Source organism: Copidosoma floridanum, unplaced genomic scaffold (assembly GCF_036245765.1).
Source record: "Copidosoma floridanum isolate Cflo_tuat_1 unplaced genomic scaffold, Cflo_Japanese_pri ptg000029l, whole genome shotgun sequence".
NCBI lineage: Eukaryota > Metazoa > Arthropoda > Insecta > Hymenoptera > Encyrtidae > Copidosoma > Copidosoma floridanum.
In genome coordinates this window covers 2889190-2908877 of record NW_028321906.1, presented here as the reverse complement: position 1 = coordinate 2908877, position 19688 = coordinate 2889190, and the positions used below count along the sequence as shown (strand labels likewise).

The 19688-nt window shown below is 38.0% G+C and overlaps 1 protein-coding gene across 3 annotated transcripts; it reads left to right on the top strand.

The window, feature by feature from the left end:
• Positions 1 to 8658: 8658 nt before the first annotated feature.
• On the top strand, positions 8659 to 19518 carry Metrn (meteorin). Of its 3 annotated transcripts, none has more exons than XM_089595930.1 (4): positions 8659 to 9127; positions 16841 to 17210; positions 17271 to 17444; positions 18261 to 19518. In XM_089595930.1, the coding sequence occupies exons 1-4, from the start codon at positions 8973 to 8975 to the stop codon at positions 18471 to 18473; spliced, it is 912 nt and encodes a 303-aa protein (XP_089452056.1). In that variant the 5' UTR covers positions 8659 to 8972; the 3' UTR covers positions 18474 to 19518. The 3 variants fall into 3 exon arrangements, with proteins under 3 accessions (XP_089452056.1, XP_089452055.1, XP_014206019.2); XM_089595929.1 differs by having other exon boundaries at positions 16841 to 17216; XM_014350533.2 differs by having other exon boundaries at positions 16841 to 17444.
• Positions 19519 to 19688: the final 170 nt, after the last annotated feature.

Genomic DNA, 19688 nt, shown 5'->3' with positions numbered 1-19688 from the left:
AAATTGTCAAAGTAACGAAAAAATGTAAAAATGTAAAATTTGCGTAAGCTTATTTAAAACCAATGTCAGTTTTTGTTGTGTATCAAAGTGAACAATAATTTCGAAAAATATCTGTTTTATTTTGTATATTAACAAAACTATGTTTTTATTTGAAAATGGAAAGAAAAAATCTATGGTTATTTCATTTTTTAAATCCTATTAATACGAAAATTTATACATTATCTTTAACTCATAATTATTTGATATGAAATTTTTTTATCAAATTTAATAACTATACCTCCCACATGACTTCTAATTAAAAGCTTATATTAGGCAGTTTTGAGGGTGTACACATACCTTTAAAAGTTTTTTTTAATTTAACTATGTAATTATAACGGAAATACATGTCTTACTCCGCTAATATTCTTCTTTTCCCAAGATAAAAAATTTGTGCTATGCGTTATCCTATAAAAATTATGTAACAGCTTGACTTTGTTTTGTTATGTCATTTTTTTTAGAGATTTCAATATGAACCACCCGTGTGTATGTATACATATGTGTCTCGTTCTTATCACTGATTCATGTGTTTATATTGCATGATTCAGGTGACAATGAATGCGTGTGATGAGTACTCGTCAGATGAGAAGAGATAAAAAAAGAAGCGAAGGAAGTAGAAGATTAACGTTGATTATGAGTTGATTATCGAGAGTGTTGTCAGTTTTAGGTTGCATTTTTTTTCATGATAGCTGATTAATTAACGATTATCAAAAGCGTTTTTTAAGCCTCGAGTAATGAAACTAGAATATTCAAAACTTACCGTTTGTTGTTCATAACTGCTTCAACCATTTGTATTTTATTAATACAGTCATACAGCAGAGCGCAATATTTAATATTATAGCTGATTAATGAAATGATAATGGCATAAAAATTGTTTGGCACCTAAAGATCCCTAAGATTTTTTAAAGAAAATCCAAACATCCTTCATAGAAAATAAAATGTAATAGCAATCATACGTATGATTAAAAATATCATCTTGTTTATGAGAATTTTTTGTATCGTTTTAACACCTAGTTGTGCTTCTAATTTTTATGGAGGCGGACTTTACTTGATGTGGATTCTATGATAGCATCTTCACAATTCATTTTACGCCCATCACATAATTATGTACTTGTAGATTATCTACCCATAAATACAGGCACATGAGAACACCGTTGCATTATATTTTGGCAATGTGAATATTTTTCTAGCCCAAAAACTTTCCAAGTCAACAGAATTATAATGACACATTTAATTGAATGAAAATTTATTGCGTACTTCTTTGACATTCATCAACAATTCCTCGAGTAAACGGAAAGTAAGTACTTCAAAACAGACGAAAGTTACGGTTTTATCTTTGATTTCTGCACTGACATGAGCTCGGAAATTTCTCTGGCAACTATAGGTGGATGTATATAACGTTTAACCGGCGCGTGTCTGGCCCGCTTCGTCGAATTCGTCACAAGTGATGACAGTTGATTAAAATAAACTAACATCCATTGAAGCAGCCTGGGCCCCTAACAAGTGAAACTTATAGTGGCCTCTTTTGCATGAGAGTGAGAGCAAAGGCACTCCATAGCCGAAGAGGAGTCAATCAATTCTCAATTAACGGGGAAGCAAAGTGCTTTAAAGCAACTCGGAGACAAGAGGTCCATCGGAATTAATTTTCTGATGGAATTGTTTGCCTCCTTGGGCCGCTTGATGCGTTTGTCATCGCTTGCGGGACGATTTTTTCGAAAGAGAGACGCGGGCGCTCCGTTAATTCAGTCCAATTGACTTGCGCTCGTGCGCCTTACTTGATCCTTTTTTTTTGTCTCCTTCTCCGCTCTCTGTCGAACCTTACGGTTGTCTTACATTTATATACCTATTAGAAGTTGGATCTCGAGTGTCTCGTCTTGGAGATTAGTGTCTGCCATAGTCTTTCTTAGTGGTAAAAGAACCTACATTTCTTTCTCTCGTCGAAATCAAATATTTACTTACACATTTTCGATGAAAAATATCGAAGAGGAAAGCTGCTTGGTCATTTGCCTATTGGCTTATTCCTTGCGAAAATTTTTAGTCTGCAATTATTAGTTGTATTAAAATTAAGGATGTAATTATGTGATGCTTGTAGTACGAAGTGAAACACAGAATAATTTTTGCACTACATGAGTTTTGTAACACTGTGTATTAAGCACCTCTATGAAGTGGAGAAAGCTTGCGATTATATATGTTAAAATAAATTCTTTTTTAAACAAATTCACGTAAAATTACAACTAATCCAAATAAGCTCTCATCAATAAAAAATTAATTCCTTTTGCTTTCTAATTGAGGTAGCTCTGAAATGAACGAAAAATCACAGATTCAGATATAATATTAATGTGTCTCCGAAAGTTATAAGAAAAATAGACTACTCTGGATAGAATGGCTCTGTTTGTGTCTCTCTGTGTGTGTGTATTTGTGTTTGTGGTTGGTGCATGTATATCAGTCACATCGTAGCATTCTCTAAACCAATTTTAATAAATAAACCTGGTGTATCGTGTTACTCCCAGATACCTATTACCACTGAAAAAAAAGTTATAATTTCATCTGTTGGTTTCCTTTAATTTCGATTAATAAACTTGATTCTAGTGCTTTTTCTCATTGTTTTGGATTATTTTATGTTGAAAAGTCTGGAAAATCGCTGAATTTAACACAAATATGTGATTTAGACTAAAAAATACAAAAATTTATGCAGGCGTAATATGTAGGTGCATACGTATATAATTGATTGTATATCAAGTTCCCCTCGACTAATTTTGATAATCATCGGCTTATTACTTTTATATCAGGTTAATAAATACTCCTACAAATTAAACTTGCATTTATTTTTTTTTTTTTTAAATCAGATTTTAACGGTTTTCAAAAATCGGTTTGTTAAAAAAAAATACATTTTTTCCTTTTTCTTTGTACTTAACCATTGTTGTTTAACTATATTTGAACGTCTGAAAATCCACAGATTATAAAGTTAAAAAAAAAAAAATTTCTTTTAGTTTACAATCAATTACTGTAAATTCAGGTGTCGCGGTGTAAGAGTGAATTACATTTATCATCTTAAAATTCTTTGCATATGTTTCAATAGATTTATATAATATATCTTTCGCTTTCTTTTATTTACATACAAAGTAATTTTTCCAAAAATATTGATTTTTCCTAACTTATTGAAGTTCAGCATAATCGAAACGTTATGACCCACAATTATCACAGTACATACACGAATGAAAAAGCTTTGGGCCTATAAATTGGCAGAGTTTTATTATTTGGTTTTGTAAAAACTTTAATCAACTGTTCATTAAATCATCCAACATATCTATCGAAAATAAAGAAACTAAATATTTGGCATTGTCTCTTTATTCCGAAATTTTAAATCAGCCACATGTAAGTATCTTTTTCCAAGCCGTAAACATGAATCCACATAAATAAGCTGTACGCACATATGCCCAGCCTCAACTTAGGAGCAGTGGCCATATAACAATAATCCGCAACGTCTCGGGAGACTCAAGAGCTAAGAGAGAGAGAGAGAGAGAGAGAAAAGAGCTGCGCGTGCACGGCCGACGTCAAGCCCCTTGCTTGTTCTTGGGAATCAAGTGAACCTCGTTAAGGATGACAATGCGAGGAACGACCGACTCTTTTTCCCCCTTGCGACACATATATGTACGTGCCTAAGATATACATACATTTCTCTCTCTCTCTCTCTCTCTTCCAAACGACCCAGTAGCGCGTGCGTTATAAATACGGCAGCATCTCGATAATAGGGGCCCCCGCGTCTCTTATCGGCTGGACAATGAATCTTCGTGAGCTTGGTAAAAGCGTGTGGTTTGTTTTTTCCTTCTGGCCGATGAAAGTTTCAATTTATGGCTGTTCGAGTTCCATTGCGATTGCTCCTGCACTCTTGCGGGGTCGCTCATTTGATTTGACGTTAATGTCGTTACATCATCGGTTCTTTCACCCCCGTAAAACATCGATGTGGTCCCAAGGGCTCTGTATTTTAACCGCACTTTGATTTTGCTGCATCCTCGATATACTATTTGAAGCTAAAAACAATACGCCCATGGTGTACAATGCCATTTCATAGTGTTGGATGATAAATTGGGTGACTAAGAATTATGAGGGTGATATTTTGTTGCGACAAAAATAGTAAACAGAAACCATAGTATGTTGAGATGTAAAAAAGATGATTTATCTCATTTTACATGTGCGGATTCTAACGTGGTGATTGTTTTTTTTTTTTTTTCTTTTTTCAGCAAAAGATGCCTAGAAAAGAAACTAAAGGAAATGATAAGCAATCCTCGAGAGTGTTGACGCTTCCTCCGTCGATGAAGAAAAAAATTTGGCACAAGGGAGGGCCAAAAAGAGAATGAGTTTGCAGCCGAGTGCGAAAGAAATTTCAAGACCTTTCAGCGGCCCACCACTTTCGAGGCATCAGAGAGACGCGATTAGCTCGGCCCACGGCATATATTACTGTACGAGGACAAAAAGCAAATTTACTGGCGTCGGATGAAAGTTATCGCGTGCTCCCGCATCCGGTAGACTTTCTCTCTAAAAACAAAAAAATGTCTTACAAGATTAAAAAAAAGCACTTTGCATGGTTAACTCCCTTGTACATGTGAACAGCTTGTTGTACCAAAACAGAAAGACTGAAAAAGAGAGTAATAGCTGAATGAAAAAATTAATATAAAAAATAACACATGATATTAAATGGGAATACAAAAAAGGAATCTGAACTTTGTATCATAATATAGATACTTTTTTTATTATAATATAACATTTTTTGCTATCATATGCATATATATTTTTCTGTTCTGCTACTGATTCATGAAAATCTCCGAAGATTAATTAATTCTGTAGTTTATTTTTTTGCAAAATCGATAAGCTTGTAACGTTACTAAATCAAAGTTAAATTCATATCTTGAGTTTATAAAAAATTCATCAATTTGAAATTAAAAACAATTAGAAAAAAAAATTTTTTTCTTAATAATATAATATAAGGTATGAACGGTTGCATCCCCGTTCCAAAAAATGTCAAAATACTTCATTAAAAACCATTAAATAGAAAAAAGAAAACAGACCACGCTATTGTTATAAAATTGACAATTTTCAATGTAAAATAACAAAAAAGCCCTTTCGAAGGTGCAACTGATATTCTATTTTTGCAATGCTTATCGCTCACAACCATCTGAGGATTCGCTTATACTGGTAAAAAACAAAAAAAAAACAAAAAAATAACAGCCAATCCCTGAGCACAACAGAATTACAAAGTCCCCAGGGTACGATTATCTCGCTGAAAAAGTGATACGTGTGTAGCGAACGAGAAGAGGAAGGCAGAGAGAAAGATAGCGCGTATCCATTGTTTTTTGCGTGCATCCCTGTTGAATGCCCCCCTGTAGGTATACATATAGAAATACATCATTCCTGCTGTAGCCGTATACATATGTAGGTGTTGAAGGTGCCCCGATACGGGGGATGGAGAACAAACGAAGAATGAATAAGGAAAAGCAAAGTAATAAGGGACGAACGAGTGCGCGCGATAGAGGGACAAAGAGCTTAAAAAGCACCGAAGAAACGTAACTTCTCGTGTATATAAGTATAGTCACTTGTACGTGTATACCCATACTCAGTGTAGAATATACCATGCAGTCGAAGCTGTGCGCTGAGCCGACTCGAAAGCTATACACTTGCACTCAGAAGTGCCCCCAGGATACCGTATACCCTTTTTCATCTTGCATCTCGACACATTATATGGTGCATATATTATGAGCAGTCCACACAAGCCTTCGATCGCGTAATGAGGCAATATACTGGCCAAGTGGTTAGCACATGACTGCAAAGGGTCCTATGTATGTATAAAAGTGTAAATGCATACACATACACTGAGTGCACGAAGTACATACTGTACGGCGTGTCAACGTCCCGAGAATCGCACAAAAGGACGATAGGTATACAAGATCAAAATATGTGTTGTGTGTGTGTGTGTGAGAGAGAGAGAGAGAGAGAGAGAGGTAGAAAAAGAGAGAACAGAGCAGTCAGCAGCTATACTTGCGAATATAATGCAGTCAATCTACAAGCTTTGGACGGATTTTTAACCCCCTGAGTTTATACACCTACGCTTAAGCGAACAGGTCCTAAAGGTTTCTGGAGAGAGTCAAGAGTTAGCGGGGGACCGTTTGTTGCTCTCATATATTTTTTACTTTAACTTTCTTTTCATCTCTTCTCTTCTTTTTACATGCACTATGTCTTTAAAACTTGCAGCTGGTAAATGACTTACCCTCCCAACCAAATTTTTCGAGATAAGGTAGTGGAGGACGCGGGGCAGTGTATATAGCGGGTATAAGGCTAAGTAGTATAGTCAATTATATAATGCAGGAAGACATAAAGATTTAGTGGGTGGCCCCGGTGACTAGGCCAGTAGGCTGTCGCGGTAACCCGGTTAAAAAAACTAGAGCTCTGAAAAACTAATACAGTATCCTTTGTTTCTTCGACAAAACGGTAAAAAAAAAAGTCACGAGCATTAGAAAGTATTGTGCCAGTAATGATTAATTCTACAGTTCAAAGCCATTTTACCAAACCCGTACAATGGGGCATGGGGTCATAAAATTTAACTTACTTCTTTCTTTTCCTCATCTTCCACATGTCACCGACAAAAAAACCTGCTTGATGAAAAAAAAGAGGCAAGCCGCGCACACGTGTGCGTGAAGTCACCCGAAAAAATGGCCCGCCTACGAATCGTGCGTACAAGAAATCACGCGCCCCACACTCGAACTACTTGAAAGAAAGTAAAAAAAAAAAAAATAAATAAAAAATATTTGGACACTATTGGTAATACTAACCTGCTGCTGCATCTTTCTTCCCTTCCCTATGTGTTCCATGTAGGCTTATATATATATATTTGTATACTCGTCCGTCAACTTATGTATATGATTGTCCCATTAAAAAAATTTTTTTCTCCTCGCTTGGAAATTCAACTCTCTTCTTTTTTCGAACGAAAGTAGTCACATTAACTTGAAAAACGTCCACGCGTACCGTAGAAATACACCCTCATTTACATCAAGCTTAGTTACGCACACTCGCACACTTGAGTATCATATTTGATCGCACACGTGCCATGCCTCGAAATCGAATAGTCTAACATGGTGATACATAAAACAAGTCTAGCTCTCATTTTTCCATACACTCGTGTACTCTCGTCTTTTTTTTACTCCCCTCTTCGCGTTACATCTCACGCGCCTCTCGTATAATGTTATTCAAGAAAGACGATCGTATCAATAAGTATACAGATTTAGTATACGCGTGTACAAAAAAGCTCTTTTTGAAGGTTCTGATGCTTATTTATAAATAAGTTTATGCAAATGTCGCTGAAAATTGCACCACAGGGATATTATAATCAAGATTCTCCTGATCCTTCGCGATGTGATGGACCCGTTCTGGGATACTTGAATGGAGTCTTTTTCAAATTTGCTGGTGAGATTTTTGATTTTATCTCTTATTTTATAACTTCATTGCTGTAGAGTTTTTTCAAGTCCAAAAAATACGGTGTTGATTAACGAATGTACCAAACAGAGTATTAAAAACTGCAGTTTTACAAAAAATCAAATGAAAGGCGAAGTCAATGCTTACCAAGAAACTTTTTTAGCTGATAATAAGATAAAAGCGCGTTACCAAGCGCTGTGCCATATCGTTCACAGCTTAATAGTAATAGGTATTGTATTGTGCTGATTCCATTGATCATTGATTCGAATGGCCATAATGTATAAAATTTATTTGTACATTATGTGATTGAAAAGCATTCAAAGTTTTTTTTTCTTTTCCACATATTGTCAATGTAGAGAGCTACGTTTTTTTAAGCAATTGTGCAATAAAATAACACCAACAGTTTGTACAACCATTATATTTACAAAACAAAAGCAACTTATAAGAGGTTTTGCCATCGTTACGAATGTTGACGGGTATTTGGTTTTCCAACAGAGTAATAATAAATTGTGGTGTATCTCACGAAAGAATCCTAAAAACAAAATATACCCCGAAAAACCATTGAACTGCTCCAATACAGTGAACCCATGTAGCATAAACCATTCCTGAAGCACAAATTTAATGCAGCATCAGCGTCAGCATAGGCTAAGATCGAAGAGAGAGGAAAGTAAGCGACAGTGAGTTAAAATGCATGCCGTACAGGCAGTATAGGTATCCTACAGGACGGCGATACGAGCTAACCGCAGAGATATAGTGTAGGAGAGGAGCATAAAGAAGAAGAAGAAGAAAAGTAGCAATACAAGGGCATAGATGCAAGAAGAAGAGCCGTGGTGGGGGAGATCAGAAGAGGAGAGTCGGAGAAAAGAAGCCTCTCTCTCTGAGCAGCGAACGATGGGGAATGCGTGCGATCATGCGTTGGGATCGGTAAGGGAGGCGGAGAAAAAACCAACGAGCACACACCACTATACCCGCACGCACTGGTGTATCGAACATATTGAGGAGAAAAAACCATCCCCCCACTTCCTCCTGTGCTCCCTACTCTCTATCTGGTTCTCCCCACTCCACTGATCCTTGGCTCCTTCCCCTTTGTATACGCGCGCAATAGCGCGGGCTGCTTTCGCGAATAATATACCTACGTGCTTAGTCCGGACTCTGCTCCCGACGAGGCGAGTCATGATCATTCGCGCCATCATGCCGAGATCAAGCGAGCTCTCGCTGCTCCCGTTAATCGTGCCAGAATAATCGTCTTTGATAATCATCGTCTTTACAACTATATTTTTTAAGAAACGCGAGTGACCGATTTTTTTTTGTGTTTTGCTTATAGAAAAGTAAAAGAAAAAATAAAAATAAAAGTAACAAAGTTTAAGCAGGAGATATGCGGGTGCTCTAAGGAGCATCCGTTCGTTATCATCAATAGTGCGAAGAAAGAAGAGCGATCGCTCGGTGGACCATACGTTATACGACGCAAAGTCATGGCGCGACGTAGCGAGGATCGGCTACTTCGCTGCGCCGTCCTCTCGGCGATCGGAGCTCTGCTGATGCTGCTTGGGATCACTGGATGCTCGGCGGCGCCCACTTCGCACTCGCCGTCCGTGCCATCGGCCGATCAGTGTGACTGGACTGGCAGGTCAGTCTTTCTGTGCCTCTCTACCCTCGTTTTTTTTCTTACCCATGCAATCTCCAATTCCTTTTCTGTAGGATATGTACAGTGGTGTGATTGTTATTGCAATGTTAGGGGAAAATATTGATAATGCATCAGGTGGTCCATGGGGGGCGTTGATCGGAAAATCGGTTGCGTAGAACCGAACTTATGCCGCAATTCTTTTATTTTGACACTTGCGTGTAAACTTGTGGTGGTTTTCATCTGACATATTTACCAAATACCTGCAGATATAAACAAATCGATTCCGTTGATACCTTCTTTTCGTATGTACCTACTCAAATCTCAGTTTCGCCCGTCGAGTAAGTTGACCTCCGCGAGTACCGTTATGGAGCGACTTGGACGCATACGTCTTACTGCGGCTCGAAATTCAAGGCAACGAAACGTTTCGACTTTCCATTAAATTACATATAGTATTAAAGAAATTAATTTTTCTGTTGATGAATTTTTTCAGCCGTGTTATACTCACAAAAGGCTCTGTATTCATAATAGGCCCTGAAATCTCTTGAAATCCGAGAGAGGCAATAATCGGCCATTGGAGGAGAAAAAGAGAGAACGACCCAGCTCTTGTCCATATACTCATAACGAGCGATCGCCCAAGTGCACTTAAACTCGTCTGTTTTTCTATCGAACGGTGAAAGTTGCGGCTCGCCGTCGTAAAATTCTTTTCCCCGGACAGCCGTAAATACGCACGAGCCTGTATAACCGTTACAAGGGGACGGCCTCCTTCCGTGGAAATTTTGCCGAGGCTTTACGGGCGGATTATTGGAGAAAATACGACGCCCACTGTCGCGACGACGCCAATGAATGGTTTTACTATTATTGCCGTCGGTGAAGATCTGAGATCGGTAATACACTCCGGGTTTTCGAAAAATAGATGCCAAGTATGACTAATCCTCAAATCGAGTCGTCGATTTAACGGAAATCGGTATAAAAACCGGTACGAAAATCGCATCGGAAATAACTATCCACTGAAAAAATATTCTTACAACTCAAGAGTGGTCAAACTGATTACAATAATGGTTAAAGATAAAAAGTCGACAGGATCTAGCAAATGGAACAAAGATAGACCGCATCTCGTGAAAGAAAACAAGCCCCATTGAATATTCGCGAACCAGCGTTACGATACCCAATACGCACGGCATTTCACGTACAATGGCGTACTTAAATGTCGCAAGCGCGAAAAATAATCTCCTCCTTCTCTTTCTCTCTTCTCGCGATTATTTGAGCCGTTCGTTTCGCCCGTATTAACACGCGCATTAGAGACCACACGAAGAATAGACTCGGGCCTTTTTTTCCTCTCATTTTCCTTATTACGCGAGTATAGGTATAATAATACACGTATGTATGCTTACTGCCATGAGTACAGTAAGCAACTCTCTCGCAGTTGCGCAAGACTGAAATCGTGACCGAGCGAGTGTACATATCCCAAGAGAGCGGGCTCTTTCGCCCTCGACTTCCGCGTCCACGGGATTTAACGGAACACTCGCCTACGCGCGCACGAGATGTATCGTTTATACGTACGTTTATCCGCTTCGTCAGACTAGTTGCGAATGTGTATGTATGTGGCTGAGTAACGCGACGCGACAAGTCTTTTTTTTTTTTTTTTTTTTTGACTCTGGTTTCTGAGAACATACGAATGCTTGTACAACTTTGACGGCGCGATTTTTCTGACATTTCATTCGACAGAAAGAGAGAGATTTAGTGTTTTATTATACGCTTTTTGGACCGCAATTTGCATCGATTCTGCTGCTCGGTCTTTTTATCCCTCGCTTTTTCGATTAACAACTGCTGCTTTTTTCGGCTTTTACATATTACGGCCAAAGCCATGGTTTCTTCCGCGCATACCTACATAATACACTGAGTGACGCTGAAAAAAAAACTCGGTCGTAAAGTATCTCAAGGTAATTGAATTTGTAGGAACGCAAAACTTGGACCCACAACTTAATTGGCTCATCAGCATGGAAAAAAAAAACTTTATGTGAAGTTTTCAAAACCATGTCGACGGTTTCTCCATCTTTTACTCGAAATTTCCAAAGATACCAAAGGCTGTTATTGTCAAACGTTTAGTTGAGGTAAATAATTTTTTCTCCAAATTGCAACTGCAACATCATTTTCATCCTTGTATCTTACCTTTTCTTAACACTGTACAGTTTATGAGTAATGTTTCGAAACACAAGTCCATAGTTTAGAAACTTTAAAAGAAACAACATCACATACCTACTCCCATCTACAATAGCGCACTTAAGAGTCCAAATTATCCAGCCTCGTAAAATATCGGTCACCACCTCACCTCGACGCACACATATAGGCGCGGCCGAATTTATAACTTTTTTCCCCACTCGAACTCTCCGTCTCCGCATACATACGCCCATTTGCCAAAGAAAAAGAAATAACCAGTCGAAAAGAGTATATAGGCTTCGTTCTCTTCCCATGTTTCTTTCCCGCGTACGGCAACCTTGCCCGGGAGTCCTTGCGCGCTATCGGCAAATTCCTCGGCTTCCTCGAATCGGCAATAAGAAGAGCGTGTGCTTGCTGTCGTCCCCGCGCGCGCTTACACGCACCCATTAACCCGCGTGTATATATACCTATCGGTAAGAGGAGGGGACGACCTGGATCCTCGTTGTATCGGTTTGTACGATTTTTTTTTTTTGCTTTTGGGAACTGTACGCGAAAAAATCACGGAAAGGGGGAGTGCGGGTCGTGATCGATTTATGGGCTTGACGTCAATTACTTTTTGACGGACGATTCATGGAGCTACAAAAACGCTTGGAAGGTCCAAGGTTTCTGGGATTGCGCGAAATTTGTTGAATAATTTTTTTCGAGCTCGAGTGTTTTGTTTATTTTAAAAAGTGAAAGGAGATTTTGATCCATCAAAAGCTATCAAAGCTGAAAGATGAGACACGGTATGGATGTTAATCGAGAGAGTTGTTTTGGTGCACTTTATGGTTTGTTTGTTTCGTGCACGATGAAAACAATTTTAAAAAACGCCCTTCCAATCGTCAGGCTATAAAAATTCTGAGCAACAGCGATCACATTAGCAATTCAATCACAAATAATTATCAAAGGCCCCAGCCCCACGACGAGCCACATAACCATTCGAACAATCTCGTGTACCCTCCTAAATGGGAAAAGTCCCGTGAGAGTCCGTACTATACATGTTACCATTACAGGTGGTTATATATAACGCTATCCATCCGTCCATACAGAGCTGTATCTCTTACCACTGGGAACGGAAACGCGCACAATTAGTCCGTATATGCAGGTGTATAAGGATGGCAAAAATACCTTGGCTCGTGATTTAGATGCAAACTACCCTCTGCCGCGCGTAATCGGATCTCTCTCGTATTTCTTTTGTAATATATGTATATCCATCAGTCAGTCTGGAGTTGTGCTACCACTGATACGCGCTTACACGTATACACAGACAGGTATTGCATATTATGCACAAGATTACTTCTAACTCTCATTTCGAGGGTCAACGGCCCGAACAAAAAAAGACAGACGTATGTTTTTACATAGTTAGCTCAAACGTGCCAGTACAATGGATGCGATCTAACGAAGATGAAGAAAAGAGAGGAAAAAACAGGCAATGCCGCGTATATACACCGCGTACGTACGACATTTTATTTGAGGTCAGTAGTTTTTGAATGAAAATTTTTTAAAAATATGCATAGTTCCTTCAAAAATTTTATTTAGCAAAAAGAAAAAAAAATATTGAGACTCTTGTCCTATTCTTGAAGCTGGTCGAAACGACAAATATCAATATTCTTTTATTTGCGTTAACGACCGCAAATCTATCCTCAAAACATCTATAAGCATTAGCTACAGATGTTAACAACTACACATAATATTGTGATCCTATATGAAATATAGTCTACTTTGCTTTCAATATCACATTGCAACTTCCAACGGAACGATCCGTCTATATATACATATACCTGCGTGGCGCGTAAAAAAGAAATCTCGAACGATGATTTAATAAGCTTTCGCGCGCGCGGACCAGTCCAAAAAACGTATCCACACGAGAGCAAAGAGAAAAGAAAGGACCCGTACAAATATCACAGACGCAAAGGAAGGTAGTCACGTTCGCGTTATCGAAAAAAAAAAAAAAAAGAAAGAAAAAAAACAACAGGTTCAGAGAGAGAGAGAGAGGGAGGTGGAAGACGCAAGCAAAAACCAGTCGTGCTGGTTGTCCTCGTATTATACGCATGTATGCGCGAGTTACTTACGTTTTATACGTATATGTACGTGGTCCTCTGTATACTGTGCCCTGGAAGAAAAAGGCTGTATACAAAGTCATAGGAGGATGAGGATACGAGGAGGCGCGGGGACGCATATGTATCGCAAGAACCGGTTTTTCCTCCCGTATAGATAATATGTACGTGAGTACGTCCGTATGCGTGTGTGCGGTGTGTATTGCTTCGTATAGGTTTATGTATAGTATACATACACGTCATGTAAAAAGATCGAGAAAATCCAAAGAAAAGAAAGAAAGGGGGAATACGTAGCGAAGCGAGCTCTATCTCTTTGCTGTAGGCTTAGTTATTTTGTCTATGCGCAAGTTCGCTGGCAACATATTCTAATAATAACTCATGCGCTTGGTTTTGCGTTTTTTTGCGTGGTATGGACTACTGTATTACGATTTTTCTTTTTTTTCTTTTTCTATTTTTTTTTTTAATGAATAAATTAATTTTACTTTTTTTGACCACGTGACCTTTTTTGTGAGCATTTTTTGCATAAAATTTGCAATTTAAAAAATTTTTGCTGCAACGCGTAAAAAAAGATGTAAAACATAGGGACACTGGCTTCATACATCGATAAATGTGAAATTTTTAAAATAGACAATATTTTTTGCCTCCGTTTTCATCACACTTATCGAGAAAACACTAGTTTACAGTATTAAAAAATGGTTCTATAAAACTATAACGTGACATAGTGCCATTCTTTGTTTCAATTGGCTATAAGACACAAAAGAACGTGCTTTTCGTAAAACAACTCACGTACTGATAATGTGATTCTTTAGTTCCACTATTATTTCTCATCCTACTTTGCTTTCAAACAACATTTTTCCTCATGGTTAGGCCTAAAATTATTCGCTATGTACTCATCGCGTTGAAAAGAATACGAAGCCAAATTTTCGTTTTATTACACTAGGGGGCTGAGCAATCCGCACGCCAACTCCCAAAACTTAATCAAACATTTATTTTCTATATTTTTAAAGAAAAATACAATAATTATATCTTTGTCGTAACACATAACATTGTAATCTTTATCAACTTACAAATTTAAATGACTTTTCACTGATTTTTCAAAATCTCGCTTTCAAATCTACCCGCGCTTGATCAGTCTCAGCCAATCACGCGACGAATAAACAGGCTTCATCACGTGAGCCATCATTTTTTAAAGATAGGATTCAGTTTACAAGGCAATAAACAAATCAAAACATTTTCGCCTTTGACAGATCTCGTTCCAAAAAGTAGGCAGTAAAAATTCACCATACATATAACCTGATTTATAACTAGATCAACGACATATATACTTGAAGAGTACAATTGTCTTTCCGAGTGAAGTTTGTACTTTAGCCTCCGGCTACTTTTATTTTCTTATTGTGTAACAATTTATATGAGTACACATGAATGTATAATATGCATTAGGTCCAACTTTCTAGATTTTAAATTTTATAGTACTTTTTTGGAGCATTATAAGTTGGAACGTTTGTATACCCACTATTATTAGATGTTTCAAAAATGTATTTTCTTCAATCTTGAAAAAACCATTTGTTTGAATCGCTGAAGCTTGAATAATGTTTAAGCTTAAATAATAAGCTTGTTAATTTACAAAATTTTATTTGAATCAAAATACTTCGTAAAATATAGCTTAAAACTAGAAACACATCATATGTCCAACATCCGATAAACACATCCGAATGTTATTTACAATAAGTTTTATCATGGAAAGTTACGAATATATTAAAGTTGAGAACAGCTCATTTATCCCATTTTTAAATGTTGATCACTTTCGAATTAATCAATGTTTTTGGATTTTTTATAACAGAATTTCTGTTTGAACTGTTTGTCTATCCAATGATATCCAGTGCGAAAATGCTCAACTAGATCTAAGAACATTAGCTTTTTGATTGGCACACTTCCAAATATATGTATCCACTCATTCCTCTCTTAAAAAAATTGTTCTTGCTCTTAAAAAAAGTAATTAACGACCATCATGTCATTAAAAAATTTTTTAAACACTTAAGAAATTTTCGGATTTCACTAAAAATTACATTTTTGTTTCTTGGGTAAATTAAAAAAAAATATATTATGTTTTTGTCAATGCATTTTAAACATACTCATTTTGAAAATTCCTTCCTATCTTAGCTGAATCGAGACAATACAACCGAAAAACTATTAATAAAAAATAGCAATTTTTTTGTGCCAATCAAAATAACACTTTAATAAATTTCAAAACACATATCAAGCCAAATTATACACTAACACTGTCCGCAAGTACCTCGAAACATTGAAGTAACCAAAAAATTAGGGATATTCAAGTAGTATCATATAAATGAAATTAATGAACAAAACGTTTGAAGCAGTATAAAAAAAATTATGAAAGCTCGAGATAAAAAATTTTTAATTGTATCCGATGATTATGAAAACGTTCTATTTTTGTACACGAAAAATTTTAATTGTGCTCGTAAGAACAGCATTTGTTAACATACACCGAAAATGACCTGCTCATGTGATCAGTAGTAGTGTTGTTTGAAACAGCCATCACCAAACTGAATAATAGCGTACGCCACAAGTGTACACCACTTCACTCGCGTGGGTATTGTTACATCGATTTACGAATGAATAAACACTTGAAGCAACTTGAAATGTTGACCCACCTATTTTCAAAAAAATAGGTTATTATCATTGATGCGTGTCATGATTAGCTTAGAGAGAAGCTGGATAATCGCCGCTCGCATAAGTGATGTAAGCTTAATAATAGTAATAATAATAATAATAATAATAATGATTATATGAGTAAAGATAATTATGAGGATGGTAATAATAGGAATTTATGTACCACGTATGTAACGCGGTGGTGTCAAAATAAAATATAAAAAGCCGACAAACTCGCGAATCACGGTCTAGCGCGCAAGGAGTAAGGGTCTGGGTTGTGGTGTAGATGTTACGCGGACGATATACCTTACAGAAGTTTTTCATGCTCCAGGGGCCGTATGATAGTCGGTGCAACGATGTGAAACAGTCCATACATTGAAGGTGCATTTTGCTTTTTTTTTCTCCTCATCTGAATATACGTACACATTCTTTTTCGTTTTACGCTTGATTGTGAAATCGCGTTCCTTACGCTGTGCCGTATACAATAAGTAATCGCTATATGAAACAATGTGCAACAACTTTGCAATCAAAGAGGGTATACAACAAAATTGCTTCATTATACAGTTATATAAAGATGTGTTTTATGCTTATTTCATCACCAGATCAAAAGTAACAGTCATCGACAACCACACCTTGGTACCTATCCGTACAACCTCTCCGACACGAACCCTCCAAAATTATTTTCATATACAGTATATACCTGCACCTCTTTGAATGTATACACGAAAAACAGTAAGCAACCAAATACATAAAATAGGCATACTAACGAAGTCGTGAATTTTTTAAATTCCAGTGGCGGCAGCGGCAAGGGCGTGCGCCCAGTCTACCTGCGCTGCTCCCGAGGCAGCGTGTCCTGGCGCTACCCCAAGGGCGCCCTCCGGGTCGTCCTATCGAACGGCGGCGGCAGTCACGACCGCATATTCCGCGGCTGCGTGAAGGCCTCGGGCCCGGCGCGCGTCTACCTCGAGAGCAAGAACAGCTTGAAACTCCTGTACGCCCCGGGCGACGGTAAACACGAGGCCCTGCACCGGTGCTTCGGCTCGCGGGCCGGCATGGCTGCCCTGTACGTCGAGGCCGACGGTGGGCTGCTCCGCCACGAGTCGGGCCCCGAGGGCCAGCACCTCAAGGTCAGGCTGCACTACGACCTCGAGCCGGCGCGGTTCGTCGGGGCCGAGGAGGACGGGGGGTCCAGGAGGAGGTCGGTGAGGGTCACGGTGGACGAGCCGGAGCAGGTGGAGTGCAGGCCGTGCAGCAAGGAGGAGCTCGCCGAGGCGTACTGCCAGAGCGACCTCGTCGCCAGGGGCACGGTCAGCGCGGTGGAGCGCAGGCCCGAGATCGAGAGCTCGGAGCTGAGGCTCAGGATTACCAAGACGCTGAGGCGCGTCGATGAAAACGAGGTGGGTGACTTTAGTCTTTTCTTTTTGGATTTTGGACGCGCCTTTTTAGGGGAAAAATGTAACTAATAGCGCGACACATCTCCACCAGGCTACTATCTACTAAAAGTAGCAAATACTGATTTTCTTGCCTGGAAATTTTTTTGTCCAAACGTTGAATTTAGGACGAGAACACTTAATTGGTTCAAGGGGCTATATCTTGTAAAGTTTTTAATTAAAAAAAAAACAAAAAAACAGGTTTAGATTACTTTTCAAAACTGTACAAGACGGACCAAATAGAATTTTTCATGCAAAACGCTAATTGTTGTACGAAAAAAGGGAGACGACACTTATCTGTGCGTGCTTTTTCGGTTGTGAACAGCAGTATCACTGTCTCTTTTTTTTTTTTCGTGTTTTAAGTAAAAAATTCGTATAACTTCTTAGATCCGAGTATATAATATGCCTTACTTACGTGGTAAAAATCTAACAAGTCCATTATTGCTCGTAACTACAGGAAAGTATTCAAAGTACTTAAATTTAGTAGTCAAAATCTGAGAATCGAAGGGTGTTGGTATCAAACACGCCGATATCAGTGAAATACTTACCCATGTGAGTAGCAAATACGATTACAGGGAGCAAAAGAAAAACGCATAAATAAGTTGAATAGCTTGTTTGTGTGGTGTCCGAGGTATGCCAATGTACATACATTGGACAAAGACGACAAACTGTCACCATATAGATGCGTGCCCGCAAATAAAATCCATCCACTAAATATGATAATTAACATGAGTTGAATCATACGTATAGGAGTAATAATAAATTGATCGATGATCGTTGCAGGAGAACGAAGTGGACTCTGGCGATCCTCGGCTGGCGAAGGAGGTGAGAATCAGAGTACCGATGGCCTGCGACGCGCGCCACGGGCCCGGCGAATTTGTGATAATGGCCAAGAAGCGGCTCGGCGACCTGGCCCTCTCCTGCGCCCCGAGACTCGAGGAATGGGCCGAGGCTGTGCGCGACATGGAAAGCGCGCCCTGCGTCCTCAAAAGCTAGGGCTTCCCTCGATCGCGACGATTCTGTAATAATACCATGTAACTAGTACTTGGAGAGCAAAGTTGATTTATTACTATTATTACTATTATTATTTTTATTATTACTATTATTATTACTTTTGTTTGTTTGTTTCATTGTAATTTTTGCGTGAATTCCAGTTTTTTCTTTTTTTTTCGATTGCCCACGAGTTTGAAAATAACACTTGTATGTTCAAGCCAAGTTGAGTGCAGATGGCATCTTGTAATGCTTTTAAATTTTATTGTTCGTTGTTGGGATGAAGGAAATCTACTTTGTGGCTGGAAAACTTGGAATTCGCGCAACAATCCGATATTGAAAATGAAGAGCAAGATGTATTTTGTTATATTTTTTACGCTTCGAAAGATATAATGATAGAGTTCAATATTTTTTTTTTTCCCGAGACGGTGTGTATACTCTTAAATGCGCGTGTGGACATGTATGTACATATAAATTTCCGAGCAATGGCAGATCAAAGCTTGTGTGTGTGCATATGTATGTCATTCATCGGTTAATTTTACTGCTCGACTAACGGAGCAATCATTTTTCTTTGTACAAAAGGCGTGTAAATAGCTGCTAGTATGTAGAACTACGCGTAACTTGAACGTGTGGCAGCCTGTGTATATATATATATTGGATGTACTTCGAAAATAAGACATCGATCTCCAAACTGTGATATTATTGTATTATTATAAAAGATTTTTAATAAAAAGGAATTTATTCGTCGTCGTTTACGAAATAAATATTGTATACAATTCATATCGATGTTTTTTTTTAAATATATATAAATATATTAATTCGTGGATCTTGATAGATTCATCAGTATGTGATGAAATTAAATCATTGTTGTAAAAGGTTTACACGAAACTTTACGATGAAATAAATTCTAATTGCAGTGCGAATGCTAAAACACGAGAAATTTAGCAATAATTACTGCGAAACTTTGCCGTAATCTCTTCTGAAAATGATTTTATCGTAATGATTTTCTTGTTATACTTGCAATAAAATGTGTGTGATGGAAAGAACGTGACGAGTGGTACTTACAATAAAGAAAAAGAAAATGAAAATTGGCTTTCTTTTTAACCAACCCCCAATTTTATTCTCCACATAATAAATGCAGAGAAAAGAACACGTGTAATGAACAGTACATATACAGTGAAAAATAACTAGATCAAACTTTTGTTTAACTCCGTGTATTTC